The following is a 25,102-nucleotide window of genomic DNA, read 5'->3' as shown; positions in this document are numbered from 1 at the left end:
AAGTCTCCTTTGATTCTAGAACACAAGCGCTTCGAAAGAGCGGTATGTTGTTGGTAGAGGAGGGTTGGGGCGCGGGAGGGGGGGGGGGGTGGAGGGGTTGTCGGCTTATTCGCGGCAGACGCTTATTAGCATTTCTGTTGTCATGTCGGGGCCGCAGATGAGGCCATAGGGGAATGGGGGCTTTTTATAGTAAATGTGGTATACTTCCTGAAATTCGCTAGAATTCTTATGCAAGTTTTGGCCAAGGGAACCAGAGATATCTTTCAGAAAACAATCCTCCGGCGACTACAGCTCTCGTTTTAAGTTCATGTTAAGAAGACAAAAAGAAGCTTTACGCGTTAAGATGGGAGGAGAATTTCCTTATAAACCGGTTGGGATGGCTTAGTTGATCCAGTGTCAAGAGATGTGAAGTACATTTTAATGTAAAAAAAAAAGCTCTTCAGTAGGGCCGTACTATTGAAACAATTAGATTTCTACATTTCCTCGATTTTCGCACCAGAACCTTTTTCCATAGTCTCCCAATTCAGCGGAGGCACTATTCCGCCATGCCTTTTTAGCTGTCACGCAAGGCTACCTCCTCCACGCGCGACGAATTTGATATTGCGGCATTTTGGCATCTTGGGCATAAATGCTATTTTTTTCAAAATCATCCGAGCGCGAAACGACTTGGCTCGCGTGGAGTCACGCTTGGGCGTCTGAGAAACCTCTCTTACCATAAGTGGTCTAACGGCATGCGGCAGGTCAATGATAAGAAGAAGAAGAAGGAAATTTTTGACAGGATGGTAGAATGACGGATTCGAAATCAGCCAGAACACGGCAAAAGCCTTTGGTTGATCTGTCTGGTTGATCTTTGCTTGAACTCTTTTGAATGCGCTATATCGGCTGAGAGTTATGCTTTTTATGCAGGTTAAAATACTCAGGGGAACCTAGAAATGAAGGGTCGAGATGCATATTTACAAGACGAATTATTTGCCTCTTTGAAACGTGACAGTTGCCATGGTAATGTCACTAGATACTTGGTGTATGCACACGCGCCTTATTATTATGGTCTGCAGCAATCCCAAGGGACCTGGTGCATTGTTTCTTCAAGTTGTGAACTGAGCAGTGAATATATCCGGAGTCATTCGCGTCGAAATTTCGGTTTTCATGTGTGACTTCTACTGACCTGTCTTGCAGTATGGCTTGGGAATTTGAAGGAGAGCGCAGATTGGTGTGTAGATTTATTTTGCAACCGTGATTTGCTTTTCGTTTTGGTGGTATTTTTCGAGGCCGGTAAATATTGAGTAATTTACTCGTCACAACGTGTACGAAAGAGCTGCGAACGTGCCGAGTTGTGCGTTACTTCGTAGATCGCGAAAGATCACTTTCCGCTCTCCTAACTGCTGTCGATAAAATTTTCTCAATTTATCACAGAGAAAGCAGAACCGGAGGAATTACAACTACGATGCGGATGATGTTATTGAAGGGAAACGCACATTTAGCGTGGAAGAAAAGCTAAACAGTACAAAATTTGCCGAGGGAGATTTCGTGAAGCGTCTCAGCGGAGATGGTGGGTCACAAGAATTTCTTTGCTGAATAAAATGTCTTAATTGAAAACCTCCTTGCTTACTGCATTGTTTTGCTATCATAGAATTTACCCTAAAGTTTATTCAAGAAAATGGCTTTACCTCACCGGTTGTAATTAAAAGCCCCGACGGACTAGATATGCGGTACGTAAGCTTATTTTGTTTATATCACAACAAAAAAGCTATCTCTTCGTAGGGTTCTGCGAGATTTTCTTTATAACTTGTGAAATTTCTCAGTTGTGATTGCTAGAAGCTTAGATTTCTCTGAATTCTACGACCATTTTAGGGTTCCTCGGGAAGACTTTAGTGTTGAAGATGTAAAGAATTTTGTTGGTAAGCTTTGAAATCTAAGTGTTTGCCGTTGAAATATACATCCACTGACATTACAGAACGTATGGTAGTCTCATGCCTACCCTATGTGTTTACAATGGTTAGGAGCTCGGCGAATGGTGGATGTCATTGATGTGAACACACAGCAAGCCCTAGAAATGACTTTACAACAGTGGGTAAAGTATTTCACAAGTGAGGACCGAGAGGAAATTTACAATGTAATAAGCTTGGAATTTAGTCATACCAAACTGGAGGACTTGGTGGAACCGCCAGAAGTGGTGAGCATTTTTTCAAGAATAGCTGACTTTTTAATGTATTGAGAGCAAATGTGTCTTGCCCGTTATTTTTTGGAAATTATTTTGATTTCTTTGAGTTATTTTCCTCTTCCTGTGCATGGTTTGGTTTGAGTGTTTCAGTTATACTCGGTGCATGTGTATAATTTTCATTATTGGTCGCGTGTTAGCTTAAAAAATGTCATTTAATTCAGTTACTGTTATTTTTCATTGAAACTTCTCAGCAAAATAATCACTCTTTAGGACTGATAAATATCTCGGGTTCTAAGTGACGATTCAACACTTTATGCGGTGATGTTAACAATGGTCGCGAGCCCAGTTTGTAACGACAGAGAAAATCCACATAGAGATACCTCTTTTCACTTTGATTGAATTGTTTTGTGCTTTCAGATTTTTACCAAGCGCACTGAAAAAAAAAAGAACGGAGAGAAAAAAGCTTTTATTTTGTCCTCTAAACCCCCACGTCACAGGACAGCAGACTAGCTACAGAGAGCTCAGCAAAGAGTGTTTTATCCACACGCCCTTTAAAAACAAACCTACGAAATAACGAACCCAGCCAGAAGCCAGACTACACTGGACTTATTTTCCCTGTCTATTCATTTATTTATTTATTTATTTTCGAGACTGATTGTGAAAAATCGTTTCGTTTCGGTGTTTTAATTGTGATAAATGTTTTGGTGTAGTGTTGAAGGAAATAAGAAGCCGTGACCATGAGGCAACTGTGGCTGGCTGCAGGGCATTTAACCAGAAATCGTTAAAAACCATCCCGAGAAAGCCTCTAACAGCCAAGAGATTCCTGCCATTTGGAGGGAATGTTTGTTAAAATGCACGTGCTTGTAATGGTTTAACAATTTTGGCGTGATAAGTCTGGATTTTGTGTCGAGTTCCCCTGCATTGACGTGCCTGCGTCATTCAGTTTAGTAATGAATCAGCACAGTCTAAGTTGCACCGTGTGTTTACGGTTAAATCTATCTCTTGACACATTGTTCTTCGTATGTGTCCGCATATTATCGGAGAATGAAGCTTGTCTCGGCTTTCTGGCATGTTTTTCGAGCCGAAGGCTGGAACAGGTTTTGAATATCGGCAAAAAACACGGAGCGTCTCGTGAAGCCATAGTTATGTAAATATGGCGGCATACTCGTCACCACCTTTTGGTGAAAGACCGCAAGAAATCAAACGAAACCGAAAATTTCGGTTTTAAAATGCCTTTCAACTTATAAGAGTTTGACTCTCATAGCACTATGTTTGCGACTTAAATACCAGGGTGATTTCGGATTAATTGCTGTAGCTGTGAAAGAGTTAGGTACAACCCGATTGAGAAATGGTTTACACAGTCTACGAAGTTACAATATTACTGGTCGCCAAAGTCCTTATAAAAGGAGACTTTAGCTTAAAGTGGTGTTATTTCGGTACACTATTACAACGACATGGTGAAGCACAAAGTTATTTAACTTGAAAACCGTAGTTTATAGGGAGTGCGCCTCTGTGAAATGAGAATTTTCGAACTCCCCAATGTACCGTTTCAGAATTTGATTTAGAGTGCCTATAGATGACCTTCATTTCATTTGGGTGGTAACCGAGCAGGCGGGCGCATTCTTCACTGGCCTCAAAACTCCAAAACTTAAAAATTTTGTTTCAATTCGCTCTTCAAAAGTTAATCTTATTGTCAAACGTCAGTTCTAGAGAGTTTTGCTTGTTGGTCAGACTGTGCTTAGCATCTTAGCTCAGTTCATTGTAGAACATCTAACCTAGTTTTGAACGTCAATTTGATCATATATGGAATCTGTAACCTGACTTCCCTGCCGCGTTTGAAAGGGCGTATCGTAAAGTTGATCAAAGTCACTGAGTAACTTCCTTTAAATTGTAATCTTGTACATCTTGTACCAGACATTTTTTATTATTTTGCTAATTGTACCGTCTTCGTTGCGCTCAAACAGCAGTAAAAAACAGATAATGAAAACAATCAATTGAACTGTAGTAAAGCACGTTAACTAAAATTACATACACAGAGAAGCAAGAATGTAATTGTAATTAGATTACCAGAACTCCATTTCCACGGCGCGAGAGGGTGATGAATTAACTTGAAATAACCATCAGAGTAAATTCGACTGCATTGTACTCAAAAACGATCAGATAATGTTTATCTATGTAGGTTAAAACACGATTTTGAAGTTTTGTTTAATATTACCTCCAGCTTACCAATTACAAGTTTGAAACCAAGGCTGAAAACCTGGGAGAGTCGTGCACGTGTCTAGCAGTTTAACCATCGACTCCATAACCCCCCCCCCCCCCCAAAAAAAAAAACCCTTTCAATCCAATCACCATTCTGTGGAAAGTTACATTTAGAAATAATTAGGCTTTGGTTTTAGTTTTTTCTTCTTTTAGCCAGTTTAGAGCGTAGAATTAAGATTTACGACTTACAAGAATGACTGCTTTACAGAAACTCGACTTGGTAGACAATGAGTGATATATTGAGACTTTCCTCGTTAATCATGTCATAAGAGATATTCTTCTTTTCGTTGTTTTTCGAGTGGTTCTCTTTTCATCTTAAAATAACGGAAGGAACCGCTGGTATTTCTGAAATACGTTCAGCGTAGCAAATTATGTGGTTTAGTTTTTACCAGAGTGAAAATTAAAAAAGGCTGCTCGTAGTTGGAGAGTGAATTCTCCATTTACAGTCATAATCTCGAATTAAATCTAGAAAGTTTATAGCCTGAATATGCTTTGAAAATATTTTCATTTTTTCCTAGATTCGAACAATGGACTGGGTCAATGTAGTTTGGCCGCAACATCTTATTGACCAACAGCGAGATTCCACCAACTCCTTGGCGGACATGAAGTATCCGAAAGTCAGAAAGTAAGTTCTGAATTTATACGCTGTATTGTTATATCCTAGATATCTGGTGTTCACAGACACACGCACCCAAACAATTCACACTAAACAAACGGACAAAATCAGTCCAATTTGTGATAATGTCGTTTCGTAGATATATCTTTAACGATCGATATATGCAATCGTGATATTAGAAGTAGAAAGCGCTCACTATTTCCTGCTATTTTGTCCTGAAATTCTGAGTGCATTACTGCATGTTTACATCAATAACACATCGATTGCATTATTAAAATTATTTTTTGTGTCCGTTTCGGGAGCAATTTGACCATGATAATTAAAACTACTGAAGCCTTATAGTTAGTACTTTGTGAAAACCATAATCACTTTCTTGTAAATTCAAAGTTTTAGGCAAAGTCGTAATCGAATCGTGTGATATCTAGAATTTATCACTGTCATTTACTTATGACTGTTATCGCCATTAGACTGACAAATTTTCATACTAAGTCACTTTTCCCAATAAAGAAGACGATTGCTTAACACGATTACCTTACGGTTTAAAAATAAAAAAGCTCTTAAAATCATAAAATCGCCCAAACTGAAACACAAAACTCAAGCGTTCTTGTGTTGAGCGCAATGAATATTTACACAAGTTGGAAAATTTCTGTGTTGTATGCGAGTTCAAACGTTTGGTTGTTTACTTACAACGCGGGTATGTACAGTGCAAGACAGCTAGAAGTCACTGCCACAGTTTATGATGCTTCTTTATCAAAACGTGGCGAAACAAAACGCGATTGTACAGTAAAGATAGCATCTGAAACGCGAGATGTTGCATTGCGCGTGATCATAATCGCCATTTTATGAACGGAGCACAAAAGATCCAACTTGCTTCATGTAGAATTCTGTCTGGCATGATCGAAATTTATGGTAAGCTTTCTCCTTCAAACGTTCAGAGGTATCCAAGTCATATACTGTATGCTACCCGTAGTATTAGCAGACCAAATGTACGAGTTTGTGTCGAGCTTTCGATGCGACATTTCGCTTTTTGATTTCGGGCAAAATTTACATTCTATAACATCGCTTTTATTGCGTGACCGTTTCTTGAACGATAAACAGACGCTTGTTTCATCATTAACACCCAGCAACAACTGTACGGTTAACTAGATTAAGATGTGAAATTTCTCTAGCGGTTTTACGGTTGAATAACAAGAAGTTGAATTTCTTTGTATTGAAGTTGTTCGTTCCGTATTTCGTGGGTTCTAATTCTTGTGAGTTTGCTCGTTTATTTTCATTTTGTAGTTATGGTCGACTGCCTAAGCTCGGCGTGCGTTTTATTTCGTGTTGTTTGCGTACCACTTAAGTTTGGCTAGAAGAAAGCAACTTTAGTTTAGTTTAGTGTATGGCCCAGATTATTCTTTTCCCTTTATAACAATCAGTAGAACTTAAGAAGACAACCTTCTATTAAACTAACAAGCGAAGAGACATTTTCTGTAGTTTACAGCAAGCTTGAGAAGGACTATATGGTGTAGAATATATCTTAGTTCAAAATTAAGAAAATAATAATGATCACTTAGCAGAAATGTAAGCACAAGATACTAGATAGTTAAAGTACTGCTCAATAGCTTTCAATTAATTTGAACATTTAAGTTTTATCCACGGAACTAAGTGAGAACCACTTGAATTCACACGAGCTTGGTCGCATGAGAAACTGACACCGCAAAACATCCGAATAGTAAATTCGTGTTTTAGGGGCTAAATGATTCAATATGTAGGAAAATGTTTGTTTGTCTTCAACCAACGACAGTCCTTTTGAGAAGTGCTTATAATTTGATCACAAGAAAATGTACCTTTTCACTCTGACCGACATAGTGTGACCTTCAAGTTCGATGTTGCGATTTTATGTCCCAGATCATCTAATAACCATAATTTTCAACGATTTCATCAGTACTAAAACGGATTGCAGGAAAAAGCAGTGTTCAAGTTTATCAAGTGAACTTGGTTTACAAACATCTACTTCTCTTCCACACAGAAATCATGATCATAGAAAAATATGACAATAAAATCTTGAACAACATACATTTAATGGACCAGAGACAGCAGATTGCAACAATCAATTATTAAATTTAAGATTACAGGTAAGGTTTGTACTAGCGTAAAATCCTCTTTATGGAAGGATTCTTTTTTCTACAAAAGCAAGCCAGCAAGGCTGGAAGGAAGCATATGTTTTGTTTCTTATAAACAATGCCTTTGAAGGTGCTTACATTGTATCTGAATTTTAGAATATTGACAAATATATTTTTATCTCTTCTTAAGCAATTCGATCACTTTGCTTGCTTTTCGTCTTCGGTAGTACATTTTGATCGCCACTCGAGATTTTCCTCACAGCTCATCGCATATTTAGTTAGAAGAATCGCTTTAGTAAGAGTTAGATCTTCGGTTCTCATTAGACTCACTGGTATTACGAAGATGTTCAGTTTTTAAATGGCCACGAGTAGTTTTAAATAGTAATTTAGTAATTGTTAAACTTCAGTCGCTTGAGCAAAACGAACTATAGAACGAAAGGGCATCAAAAGATTGTTTTTGTTTGTAAAGAGCAACACTATCTTCATTTGGTTTGGTAGTCATTTTAATGCACGTCGTAAATTGGAACCTTTACTTGCATGATAATATTTTTATTGTTGAAATACTTCCTTCAGAATATTGATTCATTTCCTTAAGACACCGCTTCTTTTAGTGAAACTTTACATAACAAGCAAAAGATCTCACCTGAGGGAATTAAGATGACACAGTGTTGAAAAGATCCTTAAATCTTGGCAGGTGTTTGAATTTTTGTCTGAAAATTTATACGTATATTCATTTTACTAAAGCCTGTCTTAAAATTTCCACCAGATGCGTGGTACCTCTTGTTTTCGAACCTCTTGTTTCGAGATGCACTTGCTGTTTTCCAGGAAGTTTTTTCATCCTTGTAGCTTGTGTTTTAGGATTGTTCTCGCCATAATGTCAATTTCTGCAGCCCAGTGAAGTAGTTGATATCAGATTCCTGTAAAACCTGCTCCAGACATCACAAGTCTGCCTACCAACCAAGATGACCGCGTTAAAGCTGCAGTGTAATTTTGCACTCGGGAAAAGCTTCAAGAAAGGAAATACTATGAAGTAGAAACTTGTGATTTGCACAATTAAACGTGAAAACATCAAAGTTTTTCATCATCAGTAGGGCAAATATATTAAAAGAAAAAGGCAGGTTGGTTTTGTTTATATTTATACTGGATACTGGTGTTATTCCTCGTGGTCATCTTTTATAAGACAGACGTCCAGTCGCACAAGTATCGACTTTCAATTCTTGCGCAACAGCTTTGAAATGAAACAAAAATTTCAGACAGATGATAATGTGAGATTTCTCTTTAATACGCTGGAGAGAATTGAGCTCACTATGTTGATCAGCCCAATGGACGATGCTGTACATTTTATCAGTAAATAATAAAAGTCGTTTTGACTCTTCACGTTAGATGGCTCCTCATTACTGGCTTCATGCTCTTTTTTTGTAAGAAACTTTTTTTTTATAATTGCTTTAATCCAACGTCAAAATTTCAGGCCTAAATGCCCCCCCCCCCCCCGCCCCTCAAAAAAAAATTAGGAACATTCATCGTCATTCCGAAAATTACACGTCTTTACAAAATATGGAGTATATGCGATCTGTTTGTTTCATATCGCGATAGCTGTTCAATAGGTCCTTCTGGCTATCTTGACGAAGGATTGGGGAGGAATGAAGCAAACGCAGGAGAATTGAGATCAATATTAATAATTATGACCATATTTGACGCTGGAATGAAACAGTTTTCCATCGTGGTAATTAGCTCTAAGTTACTGAGGCTCTGAAAGGAGTTGCTCAACTCTTAGTTTAAATTTTGGCTTTATCTCAGCTTTTAGTCAACAAAAACTTGGTCCCACAGATTCAGTTTTCTTTCTCCTTTCTTCTAATCTCGTGAATTGAGAGAAAAAAAAAAGTGAAAATCAGGGTTGGTATACTGTAACTGGGGTACAACAGCAATTTCACGGTCTTGGCAAATACGTATTCAGATTTCCCGGTGTCAGTGAAATAAACCTCTCCTTTTCTTAACCAATATTATCAATTTGGGTAATTTCACAACTACCAGTTAAAACCTATTTACACCCTTCACTCTCGTAAACGACATTTATCCCGGACTGGGTCTTTGGAGATGCTATTAAGCTGTCGATATAAATACTGTTGTTATTTCTAAGTAACTTCGACTACACGTGTCCGTATGCAGCTACAAATCATGATATCACCAGGGTATCTTGGGGATATACGCAGGCCAGGTGGTACGTTTATAGGAACATTTTTAGTAACGTTCAGTGGAGAAGATCAAGCTACCATTTGTTTACTGTAATTTTCTCTTTGTTGCTCCAGAACGAGAATGAAGAGGTAGACTTCCCAAAGTAGTCCATCGCCTCCCCTCGAAAAAAAACAAAAACAAAAACAAAGAACAACTTACTCTTGACAAATCGCTATTGACAAATCACTCTTGACAAAATACTCTTGACAAATCACTCTTGACAAATCACTGTTGAACTCGTGTGAGCTTGTATTTGCTTGGCTTGCACAAAATAGCAAGATTACACGTTTTCACTTTGATACTTGTATAGGCCCAACCCTTTTAAAGCCCCAACATCCCGTCAAGGAAAAGCCTCACTCCCTTCAAATTTATGTCCAAGCAAAATCGTTCGTAACTAATTGAAAATTTACGAGAGGTCACTGATTTTATGGTTATTGAACCAATGTCATCAGTACGGCCAAATATCACATCTCTCTGTTGTACGTTGAGGCACCTGAGTAACAGTGATCTAATTTAATGGTGGTGCTATCGACTCTTTCCGAGGTCAAGAGAATTTTTCTTTGCCTCGTGTGGTGTTCCATTTCTTCACGAGGGATAACATTCCGAAGGTGATTCATGGGTTATTTTAGCTCTTAAAATTACTGGAGAGTTAATTCGCTTTCCCCTGTCTTTAATCAGACAACTTATCATATCCCCGATGCATTTCCTTCGTCATTAGATACGTTTTGATGAGCGTAGGAGGCTGTTACACTGACTTTCACATCGACTTTGGTGGCACATCTGTGTGGTACCACATCATGAGGGGAAAAAAGGTTAGTTCGATTCCAGTTTTATAATTCCAGAGCAAATTGTTTTTATTATGTAATTAGAGGAATATCTATATTTTTCGGTGAAAATTCGCTTGTTGATACTGGTTTGAGCCCGCATTTTTGTCAGAGATGTTGCTAAGTAACATGACGTTTCCCTATGATCGAAGAGAGATGACAGTCGCGGGCCAATCGAGTACTTCAAAGTCATAAGTTCGTTTTTTTGACGACACCAACGACAAGCAAGTGGTGATGTAATGGACAGGACTCTGCAAAGGCACCTTTCTTTCACATTTTACATTAGATGAAGAAACTGACCGGAAGTTTCACACTTTGAAAGTCTGTGTTTTTCGATGCTTTCTAACATTCACTTGTAATTTTTTTTTTGCAAGTCAAAAGCAAATACTTTTTACAAAATCAAAGTGTATTACTTTGAGACGTCCCTAAATCAGTTACTTTTCCCATTCCACTATCCCTGCTGATGTTGCCTGGATGAAGTGTTACTTGAATATCCTCTTTGACTCTTTATTTTAGACCAGGTCGAGTCTCAATCAACAAATCCTACCTCATTGGAGGTCTGGGTACGGGCGAGTCGAATGTCTCGGTCCTTCTTCTTTTTAGCATTGATCTTTCGGGTTGTTTGACTTACCTCTGGTTCAAGTTGAAGGGAAACACTCATTCGCAGTAAATGTTTTTGCAAGGTTTGCTTGATTTTGTTTTCCAAACACCTTTACTTGTATGGATTATTTTTTCCATCCTTCCCTCCCCTCTTCCCCCCCCCCCCCGAAAAATCACTTTTGTAATCCAGTTCCTTAGCAAATTAATGGATCATCTCACAATTTGTTCTCCATTGCGTGACAATCCAACTGAAAATGCTGTAAAGGAGACTAGAAAATGGTCAGCATGATCAAAGAAACACAGGTTTTAGGTATAATATATTTTACGATGATATTCAAGTTTCCTGGGGGAGGGGGTGATCTTATACTTGCAACTACGCTGACTTTTGCTCTAACTGCGCCGGTCTGCCTATAGAGCTGATCTGTGTTCGATCCTTGTCAGTATAACCCTGTTGTATTAAATCGTTTTCCATGTTGCAGGTTTTCTGGCTGATTCCACCCACCGAAAAGAATCTCCATTTGTACGAGCAGTGGGTTTTGTCCGGAAAACAACAGAATGTTTTCTTTGGCGATCAAGTCGAAAAGTGCTGCCGCACTTACTTGGAAAAAGGCGATACATTCTTGATTCCTTCAGGTGAGATCATCACTAAACGCAGTCTTGCTTAACAGTCGAAATACCGGCGTTTTTTCCTTTCTTAGTTTACCTTCTTTCCTTCGTTTGTTTTCAAGTGGACAGTGTATTAATGTACGTGTCGTTCGCAGTCTTTGTTTGATGTGTTCTTGTCCCGTACACATTCGGAGCGTAACCCTGCTGCGCTTGAAGCTCAATGTTGATTTTCATGGTTTTATGATGTTTTTATTTAGGCTGGATCCATGCTGTGTTTACTCCCGAAGACTCGCTTGTGTTTGGTGGAAATTTCGTACACAGTTTTAACATTCCAAGACAAATTAAAATCAGTGAGATCGAGGACAATACTAAGGTAAATCAGTTGTTTTTCTTTTCTTTTTTTCCTTTTATTTGATGGTGGGTTTGATGCTAGCGTGGAAACAGATAGGAAGGATGAACTCGAAAAATTTCTCTGGAAATTTCAAGAGTGAAGATCTTTTTGTTTGAAAAATTCTTTGCTTTCTGTACTCTTTTGAAGATAAAAAATAACATTCTTTTCTAGTTTAGATAAAAACACAAGAGTACTTTTTCTTTTTTTTGTACTTTCAGTGCTCCTTTATTCCGTTCACAAGTTGTGTTGTGTGAACCCAAAGTCAAGATTATTTATAGAACCTTTTTCGTATTGAGTTGGTTATAATTTGCACTTTTATACCTTAATAATTTCTGCAATTCGATGTTTACAGTATTTTACATTACTCGTAATTTGTTGTTGGTGTCACATCCATGATTAGAAAGAGTTTCCACTTACAAACATGGTCAAATTATTAAACTTAAGTATTTTATTTTAAATAGCTCGGTCTTAATAATCGAGTGACCACAGTGGAGCCACAGGGCAACCTCGTTCTAGGAAACCTGTTTGAAACGGAGAAATCGTTTGGAAACACAAAGTTCAGTTCTAGATAATCGAACATGTAGATACGTTTTTTGCTCTCCCGCCTTAAAGTATTGTTCGAGAAACGTTGGCTTCATATTTCGATTTTGTCCTCTTCAGTGTTACGGAAGCATTCTTTAGACGAGTAGCGTTGCGTGACGACGCCAAACGACTACATTCGATGTACCAACTGAATTGTCACGCTTTATCATGTCAATATCAGATATCATCATGGTACATTAATTCTAGTTGATGGCTTTTGTTTCCAGGTCCCTCTCAAGTTTCGTTATCCATTTTTGGCGCAGATCATGTGGTACGCCGCTGACAAGTATGTTCGACTGCTGGAGCGAAATAACAAAGAACTAGGTTTAAAGCCGACACCAAAAGCAGATCAAAACAAACAGGATACGACCACAGCTAAGAAAAGAGACGCTGGTGTTACCCCGAAAGGAAAACAAGCAAGCAAACGATCCGCTAGAAGTGATGTACTAGAAGACGATGAGAAAACCAGTGCTTCTATACAAGAAGAAAACAAGGAGGACGATAAAACAGACACACCCGGGCGAAGACGGTCCAGTCGAGTTGCACGAAACGAGGCCATCGCGCGACAAGCTCAGGAGAATGCAGAGAAGGGAAGCGCTGTTAAAACCGGTAACAAAGTTAAAGAAGAAAAAACGGACACGGAAGAACTTAGCAGAAAGAAGGGAACTCCTAAGAAACAAAGCAAAGGAAACGAAGCCAAGGTGGAGATAAATGGCGAAAATCACGATGAAGGCGACAACGATGAAGCTGTGAATTCATCTGAAACGAATGAAGAAGAAGACAAGACACCGTGGCGTGCAGTGTATCTAACTCGATTTGAGGTTGATGGGTTAACTGCGTTGATAGAGAGGCTCCGAGAATGGCCTCACGCCAAAAAGAACGTTCCTTCAGAAATAGAAGATCCCTACGGACTTTTGGAGAGATTAGAGGTTTGTGCAAATTTCAGTCGAAATAAAATGAAATAATGAAAGGATGTCCTTTTTCTACAGAGAAACGAGGAATCATTAAAATATTAGAACTCAATACATCTTCTTGCGTTTACCGCTAATTCAGTTGGAAAAAATGACGGGAATACTTTGAAATGGTTAAAAATCTCACAAATGGCTAAATCTCCGTAAGCTCTCACGACTTGTAATCGTTGAAGAAAATTCAGACAGACGATTGTGCTTAGAGAACTTGGCTGTCCTTACTGCTTAAAGTTATCATGCTACAAAATAAGTTGAAGTATTTTTGTGAGCTGCAGATAAATAAACAAAGGTGTGAAAGTACTTACGATTATTTGTCCGCAGACGTTATCTGTTCGGATAAGAGAAAGGGCTACCAAGAGATAAGCGTACTGTACGGCCCCGCAAATGATCCCGGCCCGCAAATGATCCCCGTACCGCAAATGATTCCCAAGTTGTACCGCAAATGATCCCGGGACCGGAACTGATTCCACCGCAAAAAGTTAGGAATGGCGTGGACTCCATGAAAAGTCTATGGATACATATTTTCTTAATTATCCTAGGTGAAGAAAAGACAAGTACCTCAGGCATAAAAGCAGCAATAAAAAACGTTTCTCATACTGCCCAAAATAGTGAATTGACATGTGTCGACTGCATAAATGTTTCGTTTAGGAAACGCACTGCAAAAAGAAACATGAATCTTCGAAGATGCCTCGGTCATCTAATTAACCGCTTTGAACTTTTCCCTGTACACTTCTCATACTTGCGTCCTAGATAGCCACGGGCTCCCACGAAAGTCTCTAGGATTCCTTCGTGCTAGTTACCGTAGTAAAAATGTAGCCTATCCACTTGGGAATTCTCAGTTGTCTCCAAATTTGAGGATACAGTGAACATCCTGTGTTATCATACATCTCAGGCCCGGACCCAATAAAGTCATTCAGGGAAGGATCTAGCTAAACTACAAACTTCAAACACAGGATTTCGTAACGTTGGATATCAGTTTTAAAGTTGTGAAATTTGCATTCAAATCGTTCATACTGCACATTTTCTTGCGTTTCAAATAATAACTGTTGTATCAAAATATTGTACTATTACTGTGAAACTCAGAAAACCGTGAATACCAGAAATATTTAAGGATTATTATTGTGTAGCAAGGAAAAAGCCAATTAAGCGTGAGAAAACTAAACCGCAAACAACAGCGGTAATAGGCCACTTTCGATAAATCAATGTTCTAACATGGCTCCAAGGCTTTCAGGACAAACTTCTATGTTTGGTGGTGTTTTCTTTGTATCCAAGTCTCCTTTGGGAATTGAAAAACAAGGGAAACTGAAAAAATTTGCAATTTTGACCCGAAAGCCTCGGATCGATGTTAGAATATTGATATATCGAACGTGACCTATTGGTTGTGGTTTTGAGGTTTTTTCGCGTGTCCTGAACTTTATAGGGATTGGTTCAGTACCAAATTAACCTTTTGGAATCAAATCAAAATGTTCACGGTTTTCTGAGTTTCGCAGTTATAAAAAAAGCGATTGCATAAATTTAAAATCCACTGTCCAAATTCCTGAGTCCTCAAATTTCCAAATTTTATGGCGAGGCGACCATTTCCGGTCCGGGATCATTTATGGTACAATCTGGGGATCATTTCCGGTCCTGGGATCATTTCCGGTCCTGGGATCATTTGCGGTACAATTTGGGGATCATTTGCGGTACGGAGATCATTTGCAGGCCGGGATCATTTGCGAGGCCTTACAGTACTAAAGCTGTGAGCTTTGGGGAACAGATGATGTCCAAGGACAGATATCCTCGAATTTTTTCTCGTATCATATGGGGTTGTTTTATTCATTGTCCTTCTGCCATTTTTACATATGGTCGCTCTTTTGGGGAGAACTCTTATTTAAGCTGTTAAATGTCAAAGTTATTCGGTAAGATTGCCCGTTTGTACAAATATTAAGTATTGAACGTAAAAACGTAGCTTACAGTGTAACTTGATGTAAACTATGTTCATAAGTTCTTGGCTACAGTTCATAATAACAGAATTATTGGATTCGTTTTTGTCATTGTTCTTTTCAAATGACAGATAACACTTACCTCGCCTAACTCTATGACAATTCTAGATATCAATATATACTCTAGGATTACTTCGTCTCTCCTCGGTGTCAAGTAATATCCACTTACCACGACCTTCAGTAGATGTTAATCTTCACCGTGCGACTTTTCTGTTGTTGTTCGGGGGGTCAGTGGTTAGTGTTGGCTGACCTCCGTATTGAGCAGTCCAGTGTCGAGCCTTGGCCTGGGTCATTGTGTCGTACTCTTACAGTGTCTCCCTATCTCCTCCCTGATGTATAAATGGGTACCGACCCTGCCAAGGACAAGCATCCCATCTATGGAGGAGTAGAAATACTCCTAGTCGCTTCATGTTAAGAAAACCGGACATAACCCCCAGCCTGATGGGCCACAAGGCTCGAACGAAGATTTGTCCTTACCTTTCTGTTGCTGTTGTTCATTTAGGAACTCCTTGAACAGCATCGGGAAGATGATCCTAAGCTAGCAGCTTCTGGGTTGCAGCATCTGTTACAGATCGACAAACCAATACAGGTAAGGGGAGCAAAGATTGCGCAGGTGATAAAATGGTATGGTATCTAAAAACATTAATTTGGGCACTGGCGTTGATTGGTGATATCTTTCGGCTTTGGCTTGAGAAAATTCATGTACTGGCCACCGAGATCATTTGGATATTAAAGTGAGCTCTAATTAGTAGAAAGTTTCTAATAGCAATCACCCACAAATGGTAGCCCTAGATCCCAGACGCTCTTACTTTGTTCCCTGGAGTTTGTTTACTGTCGAATTGCAAAAAAAAATACACTTGGAGTAAAAAATGTCTACTTGTTTTTCTGTTACAGAAGAAACCAGTACCCAGGAAAACGGGTCCAAGAGGACCAATGCTTGGTACAAAGGTTGGCCCAGGAATCAGACGCCGGCGCACTCGATGTGGGCAGTGTGAAAATTGCCAACGAGAGGACTGTGGCGAGTGCCGAACCTGTAAAGATATGAAGAAGTTTGGCGGGGCGGGAAGAATGAAACAGTCTTGCCTTATGCGAGCATGCATAGATGTATGTTGTATCATTGTTTATTTTCTTTATATGTTTTCGAGAACATCCTCTTTTACATGTCGTAAGAAAAGGGTGAAATATTTCTTGTATCGAAATATCTATTCTACTCTGACCTTTCCCTGTATGGTCTCGTAGTTTAGTCGGTAGAGCAATGGTGCTTCAAATCCCATCAAGATTAAATAATTTTGGTTGCACCGAGATTGAAAAGTCCTTGAAAAGCCCTCGAAAATTGAAAATTGAGGTATTTGTCCTTCAAAACGTTTTTGAATTTTTTACCAGCAGTCCTTGACTCTTGTTGACAAGTCCTTGAATACTTGCGACGGCGGGATAGAAAAAGCAATTTTAACTTTAACTATAAGGCAAGAAAGATCTATCATTTGTCACCGAGTCTCGAAAGTTGATTTTCCCGATGCAGGAGTAAAGTGATTATTTTGTTTAGTACCTAATGGAGTATTGAAATAATTCTGCTCTGATCTTCGCCGTTACGAAAAGAAGACGCTTGATAACAGGTTACACTTGTTTTCCCTTGAAAGGGGCCTTGTGTATTCTTCATTACGTGTCCCGCATGTTATAATTCGCTCATAACAGTCGATGGAAGCTGAAGAAAACCCTCCTTCAACTGTGATCACTCGACTCTTTTATACTCTGGTTTGATCTGGCTTTAAAGACGCTTTTCTCAGTACTTCGAACATACTCAAACCAACTGCTTTGCAGAAATCGAAGATCGCCTGCTAACAAAATCGTTTCCTTACTTAATTGTTGTTTTCAGCCCAACCTGCCTACTTGTGTGCGATGTTTGGTGTGTAACAAGGTCAATACAGACGAGAACCCGCTGATGGAGTGTCGCTTCTGCGGAGAGATTGTTCACCCATCTTGCCTGACTGACAATAAAGGGCGCTGTAAGATGATCACTGAGATCAACAACTGCTGGGAGTGTCCTAAGTGCTGTAAAGATGCCACGGTAAGAACGCGGGAACCTCAGTGATGGCATTTTTATGCATACAGTTGACTTCCGATAACTCGACCCTTCAAGGGAAATTGAAAAAGGTTCGAGTTGTCGGGGGTTCGAGTTATCGGGAGTTGAGAACAAATGGCCAGAAATAAGGAAAAAAAACATTGTTTAATGTGACTGACAAGGCAGTTAACCGTGGAGATGGGAAAGGGATGTCAGTACCGTGCACACTGCACTTCAAGGGAGCCAAGAGATTTATTGACATTTTGAAAAAGGAGTTAAGAAGCAACACTTTGTGGAAACCATCGGAACCTGAACTGAACTGACACGTACTGTGTAATGCAAAAGAAAGGAAAAAGTTCACACGACTGCATCAAAATAAATTTAATGTTTTGTACTACAGTACACTGCTTGTTTTGACTTGTCACGTATTGACAGACATGGTTCCAGTTATCGAGGGTAAAATTATATAGAAAATGACCTGAAGGGAAACGAAAATTGCTTCGAGTTAGCGGGAGGTTCGAGTTATCGAGGGTTCGAGTTACCGAGGGTAAAATTACAGTAAAGGTATGACGGAAATCCAGGGGAAATCGATTTTGGTTCGAGTTAACACGAGGTTCGAGTTAGCGAGGGTTCGAGTTATCGGGAGTCGACTCTAGTTATATAGACAGACAGACAAGCAGGCAGGCAGGCACTCAGGCAGGCAGGCAGGGAGGCAGGGAGGCAGGGAGGCAGGCAGACAGACAGGCAGACTGACGGATAGACAAAAAGACAAACAGAAAGACAGACAGGCAGACAGGCAGGGGCCGTGTGTGGGCTCGATTACCAGCTGCTGTTCGGGAGAGGAGCACGCGCTTCTCCCCCAAACTAACGTAGACCGGACGAAAGGGCGGCGGAAGTCGATCCTAGGTCGTATGGTAAAATACATAAAATGCTGAAACATTAATAAATTTATGAAAAGAACAGCAGTAATTCTTGCGAGTCAAATTGTAACTTTTGAACGAAAACAGCATTTTCACATAACTCGGCTCCATGAATTTTTACCTTTTGGCAGCGCACGTTTAGGACTATTTGAAGCTCTAGCTGGACTTGAGTCAAAACAAGGTCACCCCGATTTTGAGTGAAATTCATGTATTTCATTTGTTTGTCTGTCTTGCTCTCCGAATGGGGTATGTTTTGTATCATTTTGTCTTATAAGGGGTCTCGTAAGAAAGGACTCGGCGTCCTCATTCACTTTCTAAGTAGGGCTGTTGATATAGGTTGCATTGTTATTTGTTGTTTGTAATGGTATGTTTTTACGTTTGGGTTTTAACTTTATGAACGAAGTAGAACTGGTAACTCAGGCCTGGTCATAACTGTTTTCTCTCTGTAGGCGCCTTCCCTTGAGGAACTCCCTAATACACCTTCAAAGAAACGCAAGGTAATTAAGCATAATATAATGGCCGAGATAATACGAGTGCTCTGGTTGGTCAGAAATTTTAGTGGTAAGAACTCGAGAAAACTGGTATAAAAATATCAAAAAAAGTTACAGAAAACATCATTTTGTGATGCCTGGTCGTGTTGTAAGATGAGGACACTGACGTCGAAACAACGTGCAGCTAACAACTAGTAAATGTTAGGAAAAACGCTTTTAAAGAAGTGGGAAATTTCTTCTCTGCCTTCAATTATTTTCGGATTCGCGAAATATCGTCCGTTGACGTTTGTTTTTGTTTCTTTGATTATAGGCAAGTCCAGTGAAGGAACCTTCTAAAAAGGTACTGTGACTGGATATCCAGTGTGAATCTTACTCCTTTTTCCACTGAATCGTTTCGATTTTTAAGATGCGCTAACGAGAGCCTTCTGACATTAGAAGTTAACATGTCTGTGATTTTCTGGGTCACTCTTCATTTAAGGTATAGCGACTAAAGGGCATAGCGACTCTTTCCCTTGGACGTTTAGGGTCCCATCAGTGATTAACCACTGAATTCTCTTAAGTTTTTCAAGACAAAGTTAAGTAAGAAGGTGTTGAGAATTAAAAACTTGATGAAGTCAGGAGAAGTGTCTAGACTAAAAATGGCATTTTTAGAACTCAGTATGGAGAATTTAGTTGATGTTGTTGCTATCAAGTAGTACAGTATGTTAGTTGCGTTTAAATTTATTACCATTCTTGGCTGTTTCAGATCAAACAAGGTCGTTACGTTGGGAGTGACAAAGACTCGGTAAGTCAGCTGATCAGTCTGTTCTCTCTTTTTCCCAACACTTAACACCTGTCGAAATCTTATTTCTCCTCAGATCATGAAAATTGATGATCTGATCACTAAATGGACAGTGGGTTCGTTGTAATGATGATCAAATTATCCCAATTATTCCTCTGTTGACTACCGTACAATAGGAAATTATCCCTCGTGTTAATTAACGTATTTGAAATTAACGCGACTTAAATTAACGCGAATTGAAGGTAAATTTGCTTCTCAATAAAGGAAATTAACGCGTCTGCTACACCGAAAAAAAAACCCAAAAATTTGTTGACAACAGGAACCAATTTATTTTAACACTGTAAAGCTGACAGCGAACAGGAACAAAATTTAGTTGAAGTACAGTAAACGATTTACTAATGTGAAAGATTGATGTGAAATGTAAAGTGCGCGAATAAAATTTACTGTTTGGCTGTGTCAAGAATGTCTGGAGTGTGTCACGGATTTGGGGGAAAATAGTGGTAATTAACTTCGCGGAAATTAATGCGCAACTTAATTAACAGCGCGGAAATTAACATTTACTTAAATTAACGCGACTTAAATTAACGCGCATTTCAAAAATTCGCGTTAACGTGCCTATGAAGTAAAAAATAATTGCTGCTTATTTGAAAGGCTTTTCAAAGTAAAGAAGAACGGCGTTTTTTTGAAATATTTTTTTCCGTTTTAGAGATATTCACGTTTTTGTATTATGCAAATGAGGAAAGTGATGACGTCGTAGGTGGTTCCACCTAAACAATAAAATACTGAATCAAGAATATCTCCAGAAATATTGGAGCAGTGTTCTTCAAACTTGGCACCAGAAATGTACATCACAAAAGAAACAAAAAGACACCTACTATATCGTTGCCATGGCAACACTCTTGGCTCCAGTCTCTTTCTGTGAAAAACCAAATATCCCCATTTACAACCTTTTAAAGTGGGACAGAGGGTCTTGCTCGGAACACGCATGGTTCCCATATTGTCTTAACTCTCCCCATTAGATTGTTGGGAGTGTATGATCCTTGTTTAAGATAAAAACTGGGAATTTTAGTCTTAATTAAAACAGGACCAGCAGTATAACTGTTGTCATGGCAACGGCACGACGGGTGCCATTGTGTCTTTTGTGATGTACATTTCTGGTGCCAAGTTTAAAGAACACTGCTTTAATACTTCTAGAGATATTCTTGATTGAGTGTTGTACTGATTTAGTGGAACCACCTATGACGTCATCACTTTTCTCGTTTGCATAATGCAAAAACGGAAATATCTCTAAAACGAGAAAAAGATTTTCTAAAAAGGAAAACGCCATTCTTCTCTACTTTGAAAAGCCTTTCAAATAAGCAGCCATTATTTTTTACTTCATAGGCACTTTAATTTCATGAAGCGTTAATTTCCTGTAATAAGGTATCGTAAATTGGAGAGGCTCTGTGACATGATTGTTATCATGTTGAACTCCGAATCGGAAGCACCGGATTCGAACCAAGCTTCCTATGCACTTACTTCTACCCAACGAAGAAAGTAATGCCTGTCGAGTGATAAGAACGTCTTCGTAGGTGGCCACTTCGAGCCTTGTCTGAAGGCACTATGTGCCCCTCTCCACCCGTGTAAATGGGTGCTAATAAACTTTTAAGTATCCTGACAAATGAAATAGAATAGATCAGTCAACAAAACAAGCTACGATATCCACTAATTTACTGGGAAGCAATCTATCCGATGGATAGCGTTATCAGTCCCTTTAAGCAACTGGGTGTATGTGGAGAGAGGCACGGATTGTAAAATGTTTCACGACCTTCCGATCTGGATTCCACACGCTTACCAGATCTCGAAGAGTGTAGGAGAGTCGTTCGTACTTGTCTCTTTAACGTGGAAACCTTTTGTTAGCAGGCTGGGCTTTAAAATCCGCGTTCCGTTCTAATGCTGCTCTGGCTGCTTTTTTGTTTCTATTGATGTAAATCGACTGTAGCAATCGTAATAACCGCTTCCAAATGTTCATTTTTGTGATGACTGGTTAAGGTCCTAACGTTGTCTTGCGATTGAGTACAGTCGTACGCCGGGTCATTGGAAGTTCTCTGTGACTGTGCGGCTTCCACGAGAAGGGGTCTTGTACGTTCGGCGACGGACGGAACTGAAAATAACTCTTCCAAGAACTCTTCCAAGAACTCACCTCGAAACTCGTTTTCCTAATCGACAGGATGACCTTACAGCAAAACAATCGCCTCAGAAAATCGGGAAGGCGCCATTAAGTATGTGTATAATTTCATTTCGTTTTTGTGGCTAAACATGTAAAGTCTTGCTTGAAAACTGGAGAGAACGCCTTGTTCTAAGCCCAGTGTTTTCCAGATGGTACTTACTTCATGTATGCCACTCCAAACCTGGACAAGGCGCTCTGACCCCTTCTCAGGGGCCATGTAATAGATTCTCTAGTTGCCGACTTTTCTTATTTTCACTGCAATCCTGTCTGAGGCCGAAGCAAGGCATTTTCGGGCATGGCTATTTTCTCGCCATTATTGTGAGTGATTTGTTTTCCTTAACATACGTCTCCATGGTTATTTCTAAGTATCAAGTTTGATTGTTTTGTAAGCTAATTTGCTTAACGAGATCCTAAACATTAGTTTGCAACTCGTGTCCAAGATTGCCTCGCTTTGAGCTTCGTCTGATTTGTAATGCAGACAGGAAAACGTAGATCTCAATTTTGTCGAAAATTGTATGTTTGTGAGCTGTTAGCGAATGATTTTGAATAACCTGTTCTTCCTCGTAGATAATTGATATAAAGCACAATATTCCCATTGCCCGAAAAAACAGCTAAAAGGACAGCATTTACCTACAAACCAACTTGCGTTTTAAAATTATTTTCTTGTATTCCTTGCAGAAGAACAAAATGGAGATCGAGTCCTCAGACGACGAAAGTGACGTATCTTCTCCTGCTGTCGATGATGAAGTGGCTACTTCACGTACGCGCCGTCCTGTTGTAGTGCCCAAACCTCCACCTGGTCCTCCGCCGGAAGTTCACCCTAAGCGCGTAGTTCGTCCCTGTCCAGTTTCTTCTCCTTCCCAGTCTTTCCCTTTGGAAAACGACCAGAGTCACGCCATGGATCGTCAGCTATGGCTGTCAGTATTTAGCTTTCTCTCGCAACCTGAGCTCTGTGTGTGCATGCGCGTGTGTCGTACGTGGAACCGCTGGTGTATGGATCGCCGTCTATGGTCTGTGATTGACCTTTCAGAAAAGAGAGCCGTTACTCCTTCTGCTCTTAAGGGGATTGTGCGGCGCCAACCCACAACACTTAATCTGAGCTGGACAAACGTCACTTTTAAACAACTGCAATGGCTCTTGAACCGTCTCCCGAGAATACGGGAACTTTATCTGAGTGGTACAACAGAGGCTACTGTGTACGCGCTCCCAACTGTCACCTGCCCTCGGTTGAAAGTCCTGGGGTTAAGCTGGTCCATGGGAATCACTGACTCGCTGATGAAAGAACTTCTGGTACCTGATTCTGACTCCCGCGCGGGGACTGGGGAGAACAAAAGCCCGCTAAGTAGATTATCCACGCTATTTCTTTCCGGTAGTGACGTCACGGGATCGACTCTTCGCTTGCTTGTTCAACACTGCCCTGACTTACGGAAACTGGATTTGAGTTTCTGTCCTGGAATAACTGATCAAGACATTGAAAGCGTGTGCGGCCAAGCCTCGATCAACGAGTTTCTTCTGAGTGGCTGTGCTAAGCTCTCTGACAAATGCTTGTCTTTTTTGAAGCTTTTTCCGTCGCTTATTCGCCTTGACCTACGGTCTTGCACTGGTGTCACTTCCGACGCTGTCCAAGAATTTGTGAAAACTCGCAAGGATTTGCTGAAGATATTGGAAGGAAAGCTTATTGTAAATATGTAACTGTGGCTGCCTGTCTTATACGTTACTGCGGCATAGCTGTTTTTCAGCTAAGAGGGGATTAGGTAGAAGCGAGTTAATCTCACCTTCACAGGCCTTAATCTTAGGCAATGACTCTCAAGTGTCTTTTTTTAGATTTAGTGTCCAGCTCTCCCGCGGATCATGTTACCACGCGGCGTGCGTTGCGCTGATGTTTTCGTGGAGGAGGAAAATCGTGTCGCTTGGGCTGTCCATGAGATTAAAATTAGCGTTACGAGATTAGCTATCTTTAGACCCTCCCGGAATATAGTGATCTAAAATTAACTTGAGAGGGATTGCCTTGGCATGGTAGCAAGGCGTTAATGGAGGATTAACTCTCTTACCTTCATCCTCTCTCGCTGTTCTGCGTTAATGTGGCATATTGTTTCAATCAAATGCAGGCAAAAATTTCAAGTCCAATTTTTTTAGAAGTCCATATACACCCCGCTCATTCGTACACTCGTTCGTTAGTTTCTTAATTCGTCATCAGTGTTGTGTGCCCCCTTTGTTTTGGCTGTTAAAATAGACCGTATATTACCCGCAAGTATGAAAGGTTAGAGAGAGCTGACGAAGGGTAGAATACCACGTTTTTTTTTTCCATCCTTACCGCTAAACCTCCTCCAACTTTCTTTTTTTTATGTTAAGTATACCCCTTACACGCCACAGTTTCCCGGTAGGTCCTCCCTTTGAAGCCATATTTTTTTGGCTTGTCCTCCCATAAAATCTCACCAGTCCCAATTCCGATCTCATATAAAAGGAACAGACCCTTAACTGAACGTCTTTCACTTCTAAGTGAAGAGGCGCGTTTTAAAAAATGCTTTAAAATGCATAACCATGGCCACGTGGACAACGAAATCCAAACCACCTTGCATGGTAGAAACAAATAACTGTACCTTAAATTGTTTAAGTTTGAACTTCAACGTTTCAACTTAGAATCGTGGCTGAAATCTACTATTCTGCTTCAGTTTTCAGTAGGAGTTTAATTTGATTACCCAATTGTCCCTGTAACAGAGGCCACACTGTAAATAGCTGGTAAAAATGTGCATTTGTACTCTCATTCGTTGCAAACAAATTCAAGTGGAAGCACCAGACCTGGGTTTGAATGGCGGATAACGCAATCCACTGCATAAATCCCAATCCAGTGGATAGCGTGGTTTGTTTTGTTAACACCTAACCACTGGATAGTGATTTATCCGGTAGATAACGTTATCTGCCTTTCGAACAACTGGGGCCTGCTGTTTAACGTATACTGAGTCAATGCACCGCCAGACAGTTGTATTCTTGCTGAAATTAACATTTATTATTTTTGCTGGCTTTGTAAAAATTTTCAAGTTCCGTTATTAAGGTTGTAATGTCGACTTTTGATGAAGCGCGTTTGATTCTGTTACCTTCATTCAAATGCGTTTAACTTTTGTATGAAAGTCAATTTTTGTAAATTGGATAATTTTAAATAAGAACTTTTTAAAGTTGAAATGGAAACTTGGAATATGGTAATAAATAGCTCGAACTACAGTCGATGGTGTGTCGAATTGCTTTGGGTTTATTATCATTTTCGTTTAGATCGCGCAAGGAAGGCTTGCGTTACAGCGTGTCCTAATTTGCAGACTGA

The 25,102-nt window shown here is 39.8% G+C and overlaps 1 protein-coding gene across 1 annotated transcript; it reads left to right on the top strand.

Annotated features, from left to right (window-relative positions):
* Positions 1–84: 84 nt before the first annotated feature.
* Positions 85–25,005, top strand: LOC145463949 (lysine-specific demethylase 2B-like). The gene is made up of 17 exons (XM_081447742.1): positions 85–1,210; positions 1,414–1,549; positions 1,631–1,709; positions 1,852–1,898; positions 2,001–2,173; positions 4,939–5,045; positions 10,092–10,185; positions 11,277–11,430; positions 11,661–11,776; positions 12,604–13,305; positions 15,829–15,915; positions 16,221–16,430; positions 17,200–17,391; positions 18,755–18,802; positions 19,107–19,136; positions 19,542–19,580; positions 22,465–25,005. Exons 1-17 carry the CDS (start codon positions 1,178–1,180, stop codon positions 23,476–23,478), a joined length of 3,261 nt encoding a protein of 1,086 aa, XP_081303868.1. The 5' UTR covers positions 85–1,177; the 3' UTR covers positions 23,479–25,005.
* The last annotated feature ends 97 nt before the right edge of the window (positions 25,006–25,102 follow it).

This window comes from Orbicella franksi, chromosome 12, assembly GCF_964199315.1.
Source record: "Orbicella franksi chromosome 12, jaOrbFran1.1, whole genome shotgun sequence".
Taxonomy (NCBI): Eukaryota; Metazoa; Cnidaria; class Anthozoa; order Scleractinia; family Merulinidae; genus Orbicella; species Orbicella franksi.
Note: the sequence above shows the minus strand (reverse complement) of the source record. Positions and strands in the feature narration are given on the sequence as shown.